Source organism: Salvia hispanica, chromosome 4 (genome assembly GCF_029641045.1).
Source record: "Salvia hispanica isolate PSC_SH4W2 chromosome 4, Shi_PSC_v1, whole genome shotgun sequence".
Taxonomy (NCBI): Eukaryota; Viridiplantae; Streptophyta; class Magnoliopsida; order Lamiales; family Lamiaceae; genus Salvia; species Salvia hispanica.
The window spans coordinates 53,489,913-53,508,439 of record NC_142695.1 but is presented as its reverse complement, the minus strand read 5'-3'; the positions used below and the strand labels follow the sequence as shown (position 1 = coordinate 53,508,439).

At 37.3% G+C, this 18,527-nt stretch overlaps 4 protein-coding genes and 1 long non-coding RNA gene across 7 annotated transcripts; 2 read left to right on the top strand and 3 right to left on the bottom strand.

Annotated features, from left to right (window-relative positions):
- The first annotated feature begins 554 nt into the window (after positions 1–554).
- LOC125197356 (purple acid phosphatase 18-like) lies at positions 555–4,340 on the top strand. Its single transcript, XM_048096090.2, has 4 exons — positions 555–750; positions 2,743–3,411; positions 3,552–3,740; positions 3,810–4,340. Exons 1-4 carry the CDS (start codon positions 610–612, stop codon positions 4,113–4,115), a joined length of 1,305 nt encoding a protein of 434 aa, XP_047952047.1. The 5' UTR covers positions 555–609; the 3' UTR covers positions 4,116–4,340.
- On the bottom strand, positions 3,466–6,167 carry LOC125197357 (RNA-binding CRS1 / YhbY (CRM) domain-containing protein). Of its 3 annotated transcripts, none has more exons than XM_089057657.1 (6): positions 5,586–6,167; positions 5,227–5,354; positions 4,919–5,144; positions 4,711–4,838; positions 4,467–4,628; positions 3,466–4,071 (listed from the first exon to the last, which is right to left on the bottom strand). In XM_089057657.1, the coding sequence occupies exons 1-5, from the start codon at positions 6,118–6,120 to the stop codon at positions 4,551–4,553; spliced, it is 1,095 nt and encodes a 364-aa protein (XP_088913783.1). In that variant the 5' UTR covers positions 6,121–6,167; the 3' UTR covers positions 3,466–4,071; positions 4,467–4,550. The 3 variants fall into 3 exon arrangements, with proteins under 3 accessions (XP_088913783.1, XP_088913784.1, XP_088913785.1); XM_089057658.1 differs by having other exon boundaries at positions 3,466–4,067; XM_089057659.1 differs by having other exon boundaries at positions 3,466–4,017.
- Positions 6,168–10,029: 3,862 nt separating this feature from the next.
- LOC125193358 (uncharacterized) lies at positions 10,030–10,866 on the bottom strand. The gene is made up of 2 exons (XR_007171567.2): positions 10,763–10,866; positions 10,030–10,267 (listed from the first exon to the last, which is right to left on the bottom strand). It is a non-coding gene; the product is annotated as an uncharacterized LOC125193358 (long non-coding RNA).
- Positions 10,867–12,249: 1,383 nt separating this feature from the next.
- Positions 12,250–13,997, top strand: LOC125192765 (cytochrome P450 716B1-like). Its single transcript, XM_048090407.2, has 3 exons — positions 12,250–12,805; positions 12,904–13,333; positions 13,413–13,997. Exons 1-3 carry the CDS (start codon positions 12,302–12,304, stop codon positions 13,907–13,909), a joined length of 1,431 nt encoding a protein of 476 aa, XP_047946364.1. The 5' UTR covers positions 12,250–12,301; the 3' UTR covers positions 13,910–13,997.
- Positions 13,998–14,018: 21 nt separating this feature from the next.
- LOC125192764 (uncharacterized) lies at positions 14,019–18,494 on the bottom strand. Its single transcript, XM_048090406.2, has 7 exons — positions 18,030–18,494; positions 17,425–17,565; positions 16,976–17,341; positions 16,163–16,408; positions 15,181–15,273; positions 14,515–14,715; positions 14,019–14,423 (listed from the first exon to the last, which is right to left on the bottom strand). The coding sequence occupies exons 1-7, from the start codon at positions 18,345–18,347 to the stop codon at positions 14,208–14,210; spliced, it is 1,581 nt and encodes a 526-aa protein (XP_047946363.1). The 5' UTR covers positions 18,348–18,494; the 3' UTR covers positions 14,019–14,207.
- Positions 18,495–18,527: the final 33 nt, after the last annotated feature.

Sequence of the window (18,527 nt, the reverse complement as noted above, 5' to 3'; positions counted from 1 at the left end):
AATGTTACTGTAGTATCTCTTAAAATCTCGTGACATCCAATTATTGAGTCATCTTCCTTGAGACGATTAGTATATACTTATATTCTCACGCATCTACTTTTATAAACTATTTTATGTTATAATTCAGAGGAAAACATTAAAGAAAACATTTAATTTTAAAAACTTGAGACTCTATAATTCAAAGAATCTTAACTAGTGTAAATACAGTCATTTAGTATCTATGTATCTGAAACAACTATAGAATGTACATTAATTTGCCTTGTAGTAATACAATGTAGATTTCCAAATAAACGTCCTCGTTTCTGTTGGTGAATTAATAATTAATGTGAAAATAACTCTTTTACTAATCAATTTGTGTAACAAATTAATCATGGACGGGTGTGAAAACTCTAATATGAAAATGGCAATATGAAGTCAACAAATGGCCTACCAATTCACTCATGTCACTATGCATGTAGCCAAAATCACGAGGACCTTATTATAACAAATTTCCAATTAGATAAAGAGGAATCTAAGGAAAAAAACATAGGTTTAATTCAATTAATCTGTTACACTTAAATAAGCCTATATAAACTACATCAGCAAAAAAAATAAACCATATCGATAAATATGGCTTCAAAACTATTTCTCATTGTGGCCGTAGTAGCAGCTGCGCTGCCGTTCGCCGCGGTGGCTGATTATGTTCGACCGCCGCCACGCCCAATACTTAATTCCTCGTTGAGCTCGCTGCCGCCTTCTATTCCTCAGCAGGTGACTCATCACTTTCATTCTTGTTTGTGAAAATGCTCTGCAAAATTTGGCTTGCGTTTAATGTTTTTTTTAGATCATATTACTAAATGAATGAAATATGATAGCTGTAAAAAGCTGTGAAAAGTGAGTGATGGTAGGAAGGTGTGTGGTTGAGCCATTTGTTAATGTGAACAATTTGACAAAAGTTTGTTATTGTCTTGTCTAGCTAGACCATCTCAAAAGGCACATTAAAACATAAATAGTTAGATAATTAGCTTAAGTGGTATTCCAAAATCAATTTCATCTACGGTCTTTGAGTAAAAAATACTGTATCTATGTTTAAATTTACACTAAACCAAGACAAAAAACTATTTCAAATTTTGTGAGCTAAAAGACTACTAATATAGAGAATATTTTTTTAAGTTTGAGTTTAGTGTAAATAGTTGAAAAAAAATTATATTTAATGTGATATTTATACTAAAATGAGTATGAGTTTAGTGTAAGAGGGGGGAGAATTTAAGAAAATCTTTTAACTTTGGTGTTTCGACACCCTACATCCATCATTCATCAACAACCAATTTGAATATCGAAAAGCCGTGATGCTCTGAAAAAAATTGGAAAAATTCATCCATATGGAATAAAGTTGTACGTTTCCTACATATTTTTGCTTTCTTTAAGGAACCGACCCATATGTTTTGTTTATTATATTTAGTGAAATTTTATAGCTATTTTCATAAAATTTACCATAGTACTAGTAGTATTTAAGTTCGTCTATGTGACTTATTAATAATATATTTGTGGGGGAGTGATCAATTGCTAACTCATCATTTAATTGCTAACTACAACTAATTTAAGGCCATAGGATTTTAGAAAACGTGTGGTCTACAATTTGCCACGTGTAATTTTCGTTTTTATTAATAAAATAAAAAAAGATTTAAAAAAAAACGTCAAATTAGGGTTTTAGATGAAAATGTCAATATAGTGTGTCGGAAATATCAACACAATGCTTTGAGAATGTCAACACGATGCTTTAAGAATTTTAACCCATTGCTTATATTGACATTCTACATGTATTATATTGACATATTTTATATAGTATGTTGACATTTCTGCTTTACGAAAAAATTGAAATTTTTTTAAATTTTTTTTCAAATTTTGACGTCGTAACATATGCATATATGATATCGTTGGAATCCTTATAAAATTATCTTTAATTTGATATATGTTATATGAATTTAAAGTTTTGGGATTTCTTTTAAAAGTTAGTTATAACTAAACATGTAGTTAATTGACATTAATACCCCTATTGATATTTTATGGAATTAATCATATGGCTTTATTGACGTTTTTTTTTATCGTATTGATATTTTTTGGTTGATGATCTAGGCCCTTAATTTGAATATCTAATGGCTATTATTTAGTTGTAGTTAGCAATTAGGTATTGAGTTAGCAATATAACACTCCCCTATATTTGTGTATTGCGAAATTAGATGCGTTTTATATGAATCTAAGACTCGTAATTTCAATGTTTCATACCGGTGAAAAAACTAGCAAATTAACGAATGGAGAAGTTTTTAAAAATGAAAATAGAAGATTATTTTGACTTAAGTTACGCTAAAAAACAAAAAACAAGAAGATTAATATTTTAGTACTAAATTTTCCTAATTATTACTATTAATTTATGAGGTTGATGCGATCATGGGACCACAAATTTAAGAATCTCTTAAAAAATTACTTCTCTTCATCCCATTCGAAGTACTCCGTATTTCATTTTTCTTTCTTAATTGTCTAGTTTCAAATTCATATTCCATTTTAGAAAATACGTCTAATCATACTATAATTTTATTATTATCTATTTTATGTGATAATTCCATTCAAAGTGTTTCATTTTTCTTTCTTAATTGTCTAATTTGAAATCCATATTCCATTCAGAAAATAATTGTATAACCATCTATAAATTGTGATCATTTGAGTGAGACAGAAGTATTATTTTATCTATTTACATTAATTTAGGTCCATATCTCCTTGGCCGGAGCTAACCACATGAGGATCTCATGGATCACCCCCGACGAGAACGCTCCAAGCCTCGTCGTCTACGGGACGTCGCCCAACAACTACCCCTTCAAAGCTCAAGGAGAGAGCACTAGCTACCGTTACCTAACCTACAGATCCGGCATGATCCACCACACTGTCATCGGGCCACTCCGCGACAACACCACCTACTTCTACAAATGCAGCGGGGTTGGTCCAGAGTTCCAGCTCCGAACCCCGCCGTCTAAGTTTCCCGTGACCTTCGCTGTCACAGGAGATCTAGGTCAGACCGGATGGACTAAGTCGACTCTGGATCACACAGCGAAGTCCCAACACGACCTTCTCTTGCTCCCGGGTGACCTTTCCTATGCCGACTACCTGCAGCCCGGATGGGACTCGTTCGGACAACTGGTGCAGCCACAGGCAAGTGCAAGGCCGTGGATGGTCACACAAGGCAACCATGACGTTGAGCACATACCGATACTCAAACGTGGCTTCATCGCCTATAATGCACGGTGGAAGATGCCATATCAAGAGAGCGGTTCCGGGTCGAATCTGTTTTATTCATTCGACGTAGCCGGAGTTCATGTCCTAATGCTTGGTTCCTATACAGATTACGATGTGAACTCTGATCAGTATATATGGCTCAAGGTATGACTACATCTATATTCGTTTGATAGTCGACTCGAACTTGAATTTTTGGCGTTAGACATAAACGGCACTATCATTAGATCAACACACGCACATACAAAATCGATAATAGTATTCACTTCTTCTTTTGGTGATGCTAGGGCGATCTTGCGAAGGTGAATCGTGGAAATACACCATGGATCATCGCGGTACTCCACGTGCCGTGGTATAACAGCAACACGGCTCATCAAGGTGAAGGTGATGGCATGATGGCAGCAATGGAGCCCTTGCTGAACGCAGCTTCTGTGGACATGGTTTTAACCGGCCATGTTCATGCCTACGAACGCACGGTATGGTTCGTTTTTTCTATCTTTAATCAACCTTTGAGTTTCAGCTGAACTATTTTACTGCAAAAACAGAAACGTGTCTATAATGGCAAATCCGATCCTTGTGGATTTGTACACATTACAATTGGCGATGGTGGAAACCGAGAAGGATTAGCGAGCAAGTACAAGGAGCAGCCTGAGTGGTCTGCCTTTCGCGAAGCAAGTTTCGGCCATGGTGTTTTCAACGTCGTGAATACAACTCACGCGCTTTGGGGCTGGCACAGGAACGACGACGATCAACCTGTGGCGGCAGACAAAGTCTGGATAAATTCACTATCGAGTTCAGGGTGCCTGGCTAAAAAGAAAAAAGAACTCAGAAAACTGCTCTTGGCGCCATGAAATTGATGACTGTTCAACCAATTCTACAAACCATTTGTTTCATAAATTCATGATTTTAATTTTGGATTCTCAACTAGAATATGTGCCTCAGAGATCCTTTTTCTAATTCTTGGTTATGTCAGTTACCACAGACATGATCATTTATCTGTTTACAATTTTCAGAGAGTAAGGCATGAAGATATATGTTCTTCTCTCATTGGACTTCTTATGTGTATTTTTGCCATGGATTCCAATACAAATACTATGAAATTCTATACATGAAATGCGTTATATCTATCCTCATTCTGACTTCGAATGGCGACAAACAAACAAGAGTCTAAACATAATTTCTACCATAGAATCAAAAAATACCTCATTCTCCCTAGTTGTAACCGTTAATGTGCCTTCATCCAAGTGTTCCATTGAGCCCTCTTTGATGAAAAAGCTGCAAAGATCTCACTCGCCTTCTTTTTTGCCCTTCCAGAGTATAATCTGTTCGTCTTTGAACAAGATAGGGACACACGGAACCAGATCCTAAACAAGAGAAGGAAAAAACAAGGGTTTATAACTTCCTTCACAATCTTGGCATTAACATCATAATAATCAGTTTTCATACTCTTAGTTTGACACCAATTTTCTTGCAATCACTTGAGCCAACATGAGTGCAGTCTAATCTCACAACATCATTGGTCTCAAATGCTGTCCTCACTTTCTCCACGACGTTCACATACACACCATTCCTAGCTGCAATGTGACAAAGCACACAACGTAAGTATCTGATTTGCTAAAAATCTCTGAATCTCAGAGTAATACAAGTAGTTTACTAAGTTTCATTATTGGAGGAGAATTAAGCCCCCTGTTTCGCTTCTCCTTAGTTTCTTCAAACGTCAGGCCATCAGCTACATTCTTCACTAGCTTGGGATATATTGGCGCGAGAGGCTTCCATAACATAAGTGGAATCTGAGGCCGTTTTCTGAGGTCATAGTTACGCCCACGATACAGGAGGAGGATATTCAAGTGACGGTATATAATCTTCCCCCCGGTCTTGTCCTGCAAAAGCACTGCAACACTGGTTAGCTTATAAAAACGAGAGGAAGCTCGTACGTGTGTTAAAGCTGTGAAGGTTTTAAACCTCGAGATGGAAACAGATGTTGTCCATGTCGAGAGTCGGCACCCCCAAGCACTTTATTCTCACAGCCTCAGCCCTTTTCCAGTGGCTGTGTATATCTTCCAGTGTGTTATGTGTAACACCTCCTCTCCCTATCATCACATTGGGATCCAAATCAATCAATTCATCAAGGAAACCGAACATGTTTAATCATTCAGTTATAATTGAGTTCAGATGCAGAAAGATATTTCAATCAATGGAAAAAGCCCTAAATAATTTTTATCATTTGAGTTGATTCATATACATATAACTGGAGAAATCCTAGCAATGAGAATACAAATGCTTAATATAACAAGCAAATACAACAGAATTTCAAAACTTACCCAAATTGATTTGGCGGGAGCAATTGCTGTGGCGATACTTCTCAACGAGCTCAGCAACCTCCTCATCGGGAATCGGATCTCCTAGAACCTTCTGGCGCTCCTCCGCCAGCTTCTCCAAATCCGGCTTCACCCTAGCCGGGGCGGTGGTGCCGGTCCAATTCCGGTCGAGGCGGCCCGGTCCGAAAGGGGAGAATTTGGGGGGTTCGCGGAAGCCAATTGGCTTAACGCCGGGGCTGATCTCCGAGTAAGAGTACATGAAATCGAAGGGCAGCTCAGGCGGTTTCTCAACGGTGTTGCTATTATTATCATTAACTTTTGGTAGCTTGTCTTTCTTCTTTGCGGGCTTGATTTTAGTTCTGTTTTGGAGTGTTTCTGCGCGTTTGGGGGAAAATGGAGGGTCGTGAATTTCTTCTAATGCTGCCGCTGCCGCTGCCGATGGCGGAGAGTGGCTGAGGAATCGGTATATGGCGGGGAGGTGAGTGGATGAGGAAGGAGATGGATGGATTGCTCGACGCCATGAAAATAGCTTCAACATGTTGCAGAGAAGAGTTACTGAATTTCCCCCAAATTAAGTGTGTTTATTTTTATGCAAATAGTAGTAAGACTGATGGATTGATTTTGTCATTTTGTGCAAGTTTATTTGGCTGGCCCCAATAAGATTCATTTATTAATTGGTTATTACTAAGTCTACACAAGCCCAAACTTTGAATACATGCTGACAATATGATTCCAATTTATAAACTGAGATTTGATCTATCTTGATCACTTTATTATAGCATCCGCAATGGTGCTTAGGCCAGCCATAGGCCAGCAATAAGCTAGCCATTCTCTCCCCTGCCACGTCAGTAACACTAAAAAATCCACCTGCCACATCAGATTTAGGCTAGCCATAGGCCAACCGTAATAAAAATAATTCAAAATATACTACATTTACGGAATTAAAATCACGATTAAATTACCGAATTAAATTTACGAGACATATACGGGAAAATTCATTAATTTTATTTTTAAAAAAAGTACATTAACTAAAAATAAAAAAAAATTGCATAATAAAAAAAAATCCGGGCTTCCACACACGAGCCACCGCCCCACTCTACTCCTCACTAATTTATTAAAAAAATACATAAAAAAATGTTAGTATGCCTTGAATCCGTTATAGTTTGCCGCTAGCCGAACGGGGCCCGACGGTATGACATGTTTTTGTTTTAGGTCTTAATTTTGTATTGGGCTAGTTGTTGTTGTCCATCGCTAGATGTTGCTCTTGTACAGAAATTTAGAGATAGAGAAAATCGCGTTTATATAATTTTTCAAAAATAAAAAAAAAGAATAAAAAAAGAATTAAAAAAAAAAGAATTAAAAAAAGAATTAAAAAAAATTAAAAAATAGCGCTGGCCGATCGCTGGCCGATCGGGCCGCCACAATGGCGGCTAGCCGATCGGCCAGCGCTTCGGCCAGCGACGAGCGATCGGCCAGCCCACGCCGATCCGCTCGCCGATTTCGTCCTCGCCGATTGCAATGGTTCGGCTAGCCGACCATTGCGGATGCTCTTAAAGTCAAAATTTTGACGAACTAAGGCCATCAACGCACATGGGGTCTGGCCCGAAGCCTGCAGCGTTGGAGGTGGCGTGGGATATGGGCCGCGTTTGGGACGTTGGAGGGGGCTTTGAACGCGCCTTTTTGCTGCCCGTCTCGGCGTTGTGGGCGCACGAGCCGCACCCCAACTCTTTTTTTTTAGATTGAATTTTTTCCTATAAATATCATATACCCATCCCTCTGAATTCCTCTAGTATGAAGTGGTTAAACTATGACCAACGAGAGATGAAGAATTCATGCGCGCCCAAAATTGGGTCATATTGGCCAAGCCTAAATTGGGTCATATTGGCCAAGCCTGTTGCTCCTAGTCCGGCAACGGGGTCCACCACCGCCCCGACTGACACGCAGTCGCCGGCTAGAACTGATGATTACGACATCAATGAGATGGAGTCTGTCGTCCAACGGAAGGGTTAGTCGGCAACGTCGGAGTTCGAATTTGAGTTACACAATGAGATGATCGACTATATTAGCTCAAGTATGAAGAAGAACAAGTAGTTTTTTTTGTTTCTTTAATTTTTTAGAAATGATAATATTTGAATTTTTAAGGACTTGTAATTTTTAATTTCTAGTATTTGTAATTTTTAATATCTGAATGAACAATGAATTTTTCGTGTTATAATTGTTCAACGTTTTCACTTTTACAACTAAAATACTCTCTCTGTCCCATTAGAAATGAAACGTTTTCCTTTTTCGGTTGTCCCAATAAAAATAAAACGTTTCTTAAAATAGAAACAACACTATCTCTACTTTTTCTTCTCTCTTACTTTACTCTCTCTTTATTAAATCACAAAACAATACTGCATAAAATCCTGTGCCGGAAACCAAATGTTGCATATTTATTGGGATGGAGGGAGTAGTTAGTTAGTATAGTTTTGAATAGCGCAATTTAATGTTTTTGGCCTGGATAGGTATGCATGGTTGTGGGAGTTGTGGTATAACGCTAAAAATGAGGGGAGTAATAACGTGGCAGGGACTGGAGCTTGGCCCCGAGACGGGGTTGTGGATACCCTAAGACTGGCATGCATCGGCAGAAGATGATTTGGTTAAATACTGTTTTATTTCGTAATTTTAAAAATCAACTGGAAAAGTAATGAAATTTGGATTTATTGTCAATATCAACAATAAAAAATATGGTTGCCTATTCAAATAAATAATATTGTTAATATTGTTTTGTTTATGAATAGACAGTATAATTGAACGCATTGGTATGCACATTATTTTTCGGTTATAATATTTATCATTTTATTTATATTTTTCACCAAGGGGTATTTGAGAACAAATTCAATATTGATGATGTTTCCGACTAATTAGTAAATAAGTGTGATGTAATAGATCAAATATAATCAAATTTCGTGGTTTTTTTTTCTCATATTTCTACCTTTATAATTGTACTTCTAATCTCACTCTAAATGATACAATACATTTTTTATGATGTGCCATTTTAATTGATAAACTTTCTTTTCTTTTCTTTCCACCCACAATTCATAAAAAATATTCATGAAATTTCGTTTCAAATAAAATATGTTGCACGCATGTGACTTAGGAAAAAATATTATAGTCCCCCTCCAAGTAGAAAGAAATATTACAGTCCCATCCATCCAAGACTAATTATCATCACTAGAAAGGGAACCAAAACCCATAGATCGCAATCAACATCAAGACGAGGATTCCTCCAAAATACAAATTAATATTCTAAAAACAAACTACGTAGTGAGCAAGGTCAACATATTGAATATTGATAATCACAACACCACCAAACTAGAAAGGGAACCAAAACCAATAGATCCCACTTAACTTCAAGACAAGATTTCTCTGAACTCACGAACGGAAATAACTTTAAAAACCAACCATATACCAAGGATCCTTCAGAATTCCATTCGTTCCAAAAAATTGAATAAATTATTGTGACTTTTATAATTTTATTATCATATTTTCACCACTTATAATACCACTATTAATTATCTAGAAATCAATCAATATAAAGTTGAAAAATGCTAAATTTATACAGAAGTCATATGATTTAATTGAAAAATGACATCAATTGTACGAGACAATTAGAAATTTTAAAAAGATAATTGAATTAGCTGATTTTGCAATTTCTCTAATTAATAATACTATTAATTACTACTACTTTACAACCTTTAACAAATTACTATCCATGCACTGCACTGGGATCACGTATAAGAGTTTTCATCCTCTCTTTCTAAATTTGTAAGTCGTTATTTTGTCTTTGATTTCCATCGAATTTATACAATCTATATATTGATTCAATTCTTAATTAATTTTATTAGTGAATGAAAATAAGTAAATAAATTTAAAGGTGAGTACTTGTATGGATCTGCACGGTGCGGACATCAAGAGTACCTCTTAATATAGGTAATGAAAAATAATTATTGAAACATGATATAAGTAGGAATTTGTGTCCTCGCTTGGCTTTGCATCTATTTAATAATTTTAATTCACGAATCTCAAAAGGTTAATAGTCATTTAAGTCATGAAGTTTCATCAAATTATGGTCGATTTCATAAACTTTGAAATTAGAATATCATAATCATTTTCAATTATTCTCAGTTGTCCTATTAATGCACAAAATATCGTCTTTTAACGATATTCAAAACGACCTGTTTCATTAAAACGAATATTTTTTTTCTTTTTTATTCATTTTTTTTCTTATTTTATTAAACTATAATCGTTTTTAACATCATCAAAAGATCTCGATTTGTGCATGAATAAGACAATTAAAAAAAACTAAAAATTCGTAATTCAATATTCCAATGTCAAAGTTCATAGAATAAACAAGAATTTAACCAAACTTTATGATTGAAATGACTATTATCCCTATATGAAAATAGGAAATGAAAAGTAAGTCTTTTATTGTATGAGTACTAAGAAAACATCAAATTAACAATCATGTTCGCAAATACACAATCTTGGGCCAGTATTTCCAGAACAACTCGACTTGCCTTCGGGATATTTTGATACACACTTAGTTTCACAACAATCGTCGCCGCAGACTCCTCCACCACAACATATTTTTTCTCCACATTCGCCGAATCCGGTTAAACATTTTTCTGCTCTTCCAACTTCAACTGCCAAAATAATATCTTATAGACCATCTCACAATATACAATAAAATATACTATAAGAACTAAAAAAAATATGATAGTACTTAGTATAGACCATATTAGTACATATGCACCTCATTAGTACTATAACAGGTAGTATTATGGCTAAAGAGAGAACTCGAAGATCAAAGCATGTATTTTGAATTTTGAAACAATAATTTTCCTATGTTTCGTTGTGATTTAATTATAGATGTTTTTGCACAACGATTATACAAAATAACAAATTAAAATGCGACAATAGTATACAAATAAAAATGTTGTGTCTTTTGAATCTTGGTAAAGCCCTTCATTTCTTGCATGTGTCTATGCCTTTGGATACAGGATTAGACACAAATACTATTTAGAAAAAAATATAAACACGATTAAAATGCCCCTCAAACCACAGATTAAAACTGATTGGTAATTTAGAAACCTAGTATTGTATAATATGTTGAAAATGTGGCTAATTAAATAATTTACCTGAGGCAAAAGTAAGAATCAACAGAATGCAAATGGATTGATAGATTGAAGCCATTTTTGTAATTAGATTCGTTGTTTATATTTCAGAATTGAAAGATAGAGATGCCATATACTCCATGCAAATGGAGTATATATATGGAAGTTTTGCAGTTAAGACATTGTTTACATTAATATACTTTTGCCAGATTTAAGAATGGGTTTTCCATTCATATATTCCATGGCCACACAATTAATAATTTAGTCTATTTTATTGTTGTATTAATTCTTAACTTCCTAAAATCGTACAATAGAAACGAGACTACATAATAGGATAAGACTAAAGAAAAAGGAAAGTTCTCCAAAAAATAAAAAAGAAAAAGGAATGTAACACTCTCACGTTATGTACTTACAATTACAATGTCACTGAGTCTCACACCAATGGATCAATGTCGAATCTAGGAATTTTTATTTAGTATGCGATAACTGATTACAAAGACTTAGAGCTTCAAAATCTGACTCATCATTGTTCTTCTCTTGGAAGAATTTTTCTTTCCTCTATTCCATCCTTCACTTAAAATTTTGTTTCTACTTTTTTTTTTCTAGATAAAACTTCACTGTATGTAAAAAGTGGATTAATTTGTAGTACTACTTTAGTTTTTTGAAGAGCGTGTTATAGTTGCTAAAATTTCATCTTTTGGCTTATTTGAGCAAAACCTTCATTTAAAATAGCACTAAAAGACGTTTATTTAAATTTGTAGTAGTAGGTTTCTACTACTAGACCATTTATATTTATTTTATAAAAACAGGATCTCGGTATAATATTAGCAGAAATTTGGTGGTGTAAATGTATTCCTTGTTCCCTGCTGAGTCTGCCAAGCTTGAAGTCGATAATTAGGTTGATAGTCGAGATGAATTCCAACAAGACAAAAACTCACTCAATGCAATTCAATAGAGACTATATCTAATAAAGGAAAAATGCCATATAGACATATAGTAGTACATATTTGTTGCTGGTTTCATAAGCGAGCCATGACATGAGTGCATGTCATGCGCATAACGTTGTACGGTGTTAAGCACGCCGCATTCATGTGCGAGCATGTGCTTATCACGAGCTACACAATCCAATAATTGAACACGTGTATATCTATTTACGTTTGCTTTTTCACACACGTTTTAGAAAAATGATAATAAATGATTAAAGTGGAGAAAAAATAAAGTAAAAAAGAGAATAATATAAAGGAGAGTTTTCTCTATATTATTTTCTCTCTTACTTTATTTTTTCACCACTTTAGTTATTTATTGTATAATTTTTTCAAAACAAGTGCGCAAAAACAAACGTCGCATATTTAATGGGATATTTAATGGGATAGAGGGAGTCAATCCCAAATCCATGCATCATCACTTGTAAGGGAACCAAATCCAATAGATGCCCATTCAACATCAAGACAAGATTCCTCTGAACTCACCAACTGATATAAATCCAAACACCAACCATATACCAAGCTAAGTCAAATATATTGATAATCACAACCACTTCATTGATTTCTCCATCTCATCACAATGCCCTCCCTCCTCCCTCTCTTCCTCCTCTCTCTCATCCTCCTCCTACCCATATACCTCATCCACTCCACAACAAGAAAATCACCCAAAAACACACCCCCAGGATCCTTCGGAATCCCGTTCATTGGGCAGAGCCTCAGCCTCCTGTGGGCCATGCGCGCCAACACCGCTGACGAATGGATCGCCAGCAGAGCCCGGAGATACGGTGCCGTCTCGAAACTGAGCCTCTTTGGCACACCAACCGTGTTCATCTACGGCCAGGCTGCCAACAGGTTTCTTTTCTCTGGCGACGGGGGCAAACTGAGCAATCAGCAGACGGACTCCGTGAGGATGGTCTTAGGCGATCGCTGCCTGTTGGAGCTTGTTGGAGAGGACCATAAGCGGATACGAAACGCGCTTTCGTCTTTCCTGAAGCCGGATAGCTTGAAGGATTACATCGGTAAGATGGAGGAAGAAGTGCTGATGCACCTTCGTATGCATTGGCATGGGAAGAACAATCTCAAGGTACGAATTAGTTATCTTGTGTGTGTGTTTTGTTGCTCGGGACTTGACTCAGTAAGATCTCTCCCGAGTGGAACTCATCGATTAACCGCCGATTTCAGGTTCTGCCACTAATGAAGACGCTGACATTCAACATAATATGCTCACTTCTGTTTGGTGTTGAGAGAGGATCAGTGAGAGACACACTTGTATTGTATTTCCAAGAGATGGTTGATGGGATTTGGTCTCTCCCTCTCAATCTGCCCTTCACACGCTTCAACCGAAGCCTCAAAGCAAGTGCTAAGGTTAAGAAGATGTTGAGCCATCTTATATCCGAGAAGAGGGCTCAGCTCGCTGCCGGAGCTTCGTCTCACCAAGACCTAATCACGTGCTTGCTCACGTCTCACGACGGCCAGTTAGTGTCCGAAGATGAGATCATACACAATGTTATGCTAATCATGGTTGCAGGCCACGACACTTCCTCGATCTTGATCACCTTCATGGTAAGAGTTCTGGCGAACCATCCCGAGATACACGCAGCAGTTCTCGCAGGTATGTAAAACTCGAGCTTTATAAGCCAATCAACACCCTTTTACAATGAATGAACATTGTTTTATTGATTGATCTGCAGAGCAAGAAGGGATCAAGAAAGGTGGAGCTTTCTTGACATGGGAAGATCTTGGCAAGATGAAGTATACCTGGAGAGTGGCGATGGAGACTCTCCGGATGTTCACCCCACTGTACGGAGGGTTCCGGAAGACGCTGGAGGACATCGAGTATCAAGGTTACACGATACCGAAAGGATGGCAGATTCTATGGGTGAGCGGCATGACTCACATGGATGATAGCATTTTCCCAGAACCATCAAAGTTTGATCCGGGACGGTTTGAAAATCCGGCAGGGGTTCCGCCATACACTTACATTCCGTTCGGAGGGGGGGCACGTATATGCCCGGGATACGAGTTTGCCAAGATTGAGACACTAATCACTATCCGTTACCTGGTTACACACTTCACGTGGAAGCTCTGCTGCAATGACAACCGTTTCCGAAGGGATCCGATGCCAGTTCCTACTCAAGGACTTCCCATTCAGATTATGCCCAGGAAGGAACTCGCTCTAACTGCTTGAACCATTTATTTGCTACATCCTTTGTAAACCTAAGTTCATACTTTGTAGAACATGAAATTATAAATTCCAGAAAACGAAGGTACTTTTATATGGCTCAAACAAGGAAATATGATCAAAAGAGAAGTATTAATAGTATTAGGCATGACATACTTGTTGCGTATTACATATGAACTAACTAGAATATACAGGATGAATACAGTTTGTATCATCAACTAGAATATACATGCCGTTTGTATCACCTAGAATATACATACCAGATTACGGGCGCAATGCATAACTACGAGGACACCGTAGTTGCTTAGCAGCCTTCTGTTCTGGAATACTTTGGTGGCAACGAAGGGCAGTGCTCGTTCATGTGGGGGTAAGGTTCCATGCTATTGTATCCAGGCAACTCCATCCGGTATTTCCCTTTGATTTGGCAGTAGGGAAGTTTTACTGTGTCCGCATCGTTGCACCACTTAGGCAAACGGCTTGAATTGTTGTCAAAGAACTTCAGAGAGTATGCATCTTTTATCTTAAAAATAGAAGAAGATAATCAATAACATGTTGGGTTTAGTAAATATGGAATATGATCAATACTCCGAAAATAAATGCAGCGTGCTCACCGTGAACTCAGTTACTTGAATAGAGTTTGCAAGTTCCCCAAACAGTCCTGCTTCCTTGTACATTTCAAAGACAAAAGCAACACATGAAGTTGACTTCCCGTCGACATAAACCCAATCGTCTTGTTCGGGGATTGCCAACAATTCACCAAAAGATGATCCACGTTTCTCAACTTCCACAAGAATCTCAGAGAGAGTTAAGTTCTGCAGAGGTCAAATTTCGTAATATGTTACAACATTGCAATAAGGTGATCGGGATATATCAGAACAATATTCTGCACTCCGACCTCAACTAGAAGGCAAGCTTACTCTCTACTTCAAAAGATTTTCCCAAATTGGTAATTACAAAACCTTTCTGTCTGTCAACAGAAAACTACTAAGCAATTCTTCTTTCTGTAAATCTAAGGACTTCCAATGGAAAGGTTTGTTTGGTTCATATCGGATGCATACACAGGGAAACATAGCCACATACATGAAATAGGCCCTCAATGTTTTTGTGTTCAGTGAACTGCTGGACATTGTTAGATTGTTCAAGCAATGTCTAATTTAGAGAAGTGAAAACACCAACAAAGCCAACATGGTGATACGCAAATCAGCTTCCTTACATGAAATAATCATTTGCTTCATAAACTTCAAGTGTAAAATAAACAAGATGGGTATTATAATGACCTGAGTTCCAAGACGTTTGTTCAATGCTTCATTCCACAAGCTACCTGCATATGCAGGAGCCATCTGAGTCCAAACAGTCATAACAGAAGCAACCTGTAAACAAACAAGTTAAAAAAGGAAGAAGAAGACAAATAAGCAATATACTCTCAGCAGCACACATTGATTCATTAATTTGATCACCCAACAGCATCAAATAACATAAACCATTGATTGATACTTGGTTTACCGGAAGTCACAGATACTTGTTATCAAAGAACATCATCCGATAACATTAACCATTGATTGCTACTTGTTAATTCTTTCACTTATATCGTCATATTTTCAGCACGTACATGGTCTACCGGAAGTCGCAAACTATTGTTGTTAAGAGTAACAGACTAACCGCTTCTGCAGTCAAGAACTATATGTCTATATGAACTCTCTATAAGCCTAACAAAGATAAGCAATCATTTTTTTCAGACTTCTAGCTTTTCCTGGTTAGGCATGCCAAGTGTCTATGAGTCCCCAGCTCATTCTTCAACAGGCACATGGTCAGAGTCCTAGCCCCTCCCACTATTTGGGAACTTACAGTTTCATGTTCTATTTCACTTCTCGAATGGGGTTTTTTCACCCTTATGTCATGGTACTACTTCGCTATCAGAGTATCAGTCACCCAGGAGTAATCCCAATAAAGTAAACATTTCCTCATATTCACAAGTAAAATCACCATTTAAAAAAATGGCAAGAAACTCATAAGTTTTATGGGCTTTCCTGGGTTATGTTTCCCCCAAGAACAGGTATAATTTGAGAATGCGATCAAGTAAAAGAATTCCATGAATATATCATAGTACATACATGATAACAATTTTATGAGAATCAACTGCAGTTGAAATATATAGTAAAATGACACAGGAAGCAGAGAAAAATAGAAATGAAGAAACAGAAAAGTGAGCTGCTATTGTCTCACATAACTACTTGTAATACTTAAAAGTGAAATACCTACCAGGTTAGCATCCAGAGGTGAGGGATAATTATCACTGATTGTGTCGATCCAGCTAAAAATCAAGTTATGGTAACCATATGGTAACCCTGCCATGCTCTTCGCATATTCCCACGCAGCAGTCTCATTGAACTTGGCACGGAGATCAGGATGCAAAGGAAGAAGCGCTATGTGTGGATTGGCGTCATCTTTAGTCAGCTCATATTCCCACCACTCATCCCATGTAAGAATAGCAATAATATCTTCTCCCTGGGGAAATTGGGGGTGGGAGGGAGATAAATAAGTTATTTGCAAAGATATATGGAAAACTTATTTAATAATCGACAGACCATTAAACTCTCAATATCTAACATCAGATACAAGAGACATGCATGAATGTATGAGGTACCTTTACCAGCATCAAATTAAGGATTTCTTTTTCAATACACCAGGGTTTCCGATTAAACATAAGCAACAGTTTAGCTTCAAATTTTTTTATACAGCATGAAGAATATGCCTCTGGCTTTCATAACTCTGGTCATCATTCCGTGAATGATAGAAAAGGTGTTCATCTCCTTAATACATAGTACTAGTTTACTGAGCCATTTTTTCAATACTCAAATAAAAAAATAGTATTATCAATTTAGTACTACTGTTGAAACACACAAAAGACACATATGCATAATATGTACAAAGAAAAAACGAAAACTCACACAGAACAATATACACCCAAAAGTGCAAAGCTAAAGACCCAATTAAAACTATAAATGTGTTATTTAGCTCAAATGAAATCTAAACTTTGCAGTAACTAACTAACTAACTATACCAAAGGCATACCTCCTCATTTTCATGCCCTGACTCTGCAACCCACAGGTTTCCTTCCGAGTCCCTCAAGCAGACTGCACTGTGACCAGCATAAGATCCAGTCACCCACTTCTCTAGGGTCTCAAAACCACCCCATCTGCCTCGAATTTTGGACAATGCAAGGAAATCACCAGAGTGGATATCATCAACAGTAATGTTGGTAATCCATGGTTCAGGTCGTGCTTCGAAGGTAGCACCCATGTGCTTTTCAAGAAATGCAACATTAGAGCTCTCACCCCACACAGAGTTCACAAACAGAGGCATCACCTCCCATAGAGCCTGCAGCGTCCCTATCATCCCCGCTTGCATCAGAAAAATCGCAACCCCTGTATGCTTGACCTATAAAATTCCCCAAGGAAACCAATCATGCATAATCGCAAACCCTACTAACCACGTTTCTAAGTAGAGATAAACCAACTCACGTATTCATACTCAGCTGCAGATTCCCACTCACTGAAGTCAAGTGTATGCTCCCGAGACAGAAAGTAGTAGTCCCATGTCACGCGATATGGAGTTGCAAAAACATAAAGATCCATACATGTCCAACTATGGGCTTTCGTAACCTGAGCATAGAAACTAAACATGAGGCGAAAAAGGCTTTAATGATATACACTAGCTTCTGATTCACACCTCACGATTCACCATAATTAAGTAGAAAGCAATCCTACTCTTCCAGATTTCTAAATTGGAAAGCAGAAACTTAAACAAGCCCAATGCATACAATAAGGGGCGGTTTGGTAGGGTAGATCACTCATCTATATTGGGGCTATATGACAAAAAAATATTCTAAAATCTGTGTTCTTATCATGTTTTGTTCAATTAATTTCAATAAAACAGTAACAGCAGACCCAATCTGATCAGTGTCTCAAGGGAAAACCTAAATCTACAAAGATAAACCTAACTAGGTACCAATCAAATACAAATCAATCACAGCAAAACATTCCCCTAAAACGGCTAATTTCAATTCCAATTGCCCTAACCTAAAAAATCCCCAATCAAAATCGAAAAACAGGAAAAATCAATTGACCTTAAGGTGGAGAGTGCCGCCGCCCCACTGAGTTCCGCTGTTGTTATGGAACTCCAACCACGCGGTGTTCTCATAGAAGCAAGCTCCTTTCCACTGCAAAATTGAATTGTTGGTGGCGGAAGCAGCCCCAACAAACGCCGGCAGAAGGTCAGCGGCGCTATTGAGCTTGTTGAGTATAGGCCATGAAATTTGCCTCGGCAGCAGCGGCAGCACGTCGGTGGGGCGAATGGGCGGTTTCAAGGCTTGTACTGTGGAGGAGTGGAGACTGCATACGATCAAAACTGTCGATAATATGAGCTTGAGGAGAAGAAGCTTCATGGCTCCAGAAATTTGGAGATGATAGTTGATACAGAGATGTTTCCCTTTTTCGGCTTTAATTAAGGATGTGGATTTGACTAGTAATTTTGCAGAATTTGAGGCATGTTAATTCGTATATGCGAGATGCTGTCTTGATCTTTACGACGAAGATGCACTTTGTCTGGTATACATAATTGTATA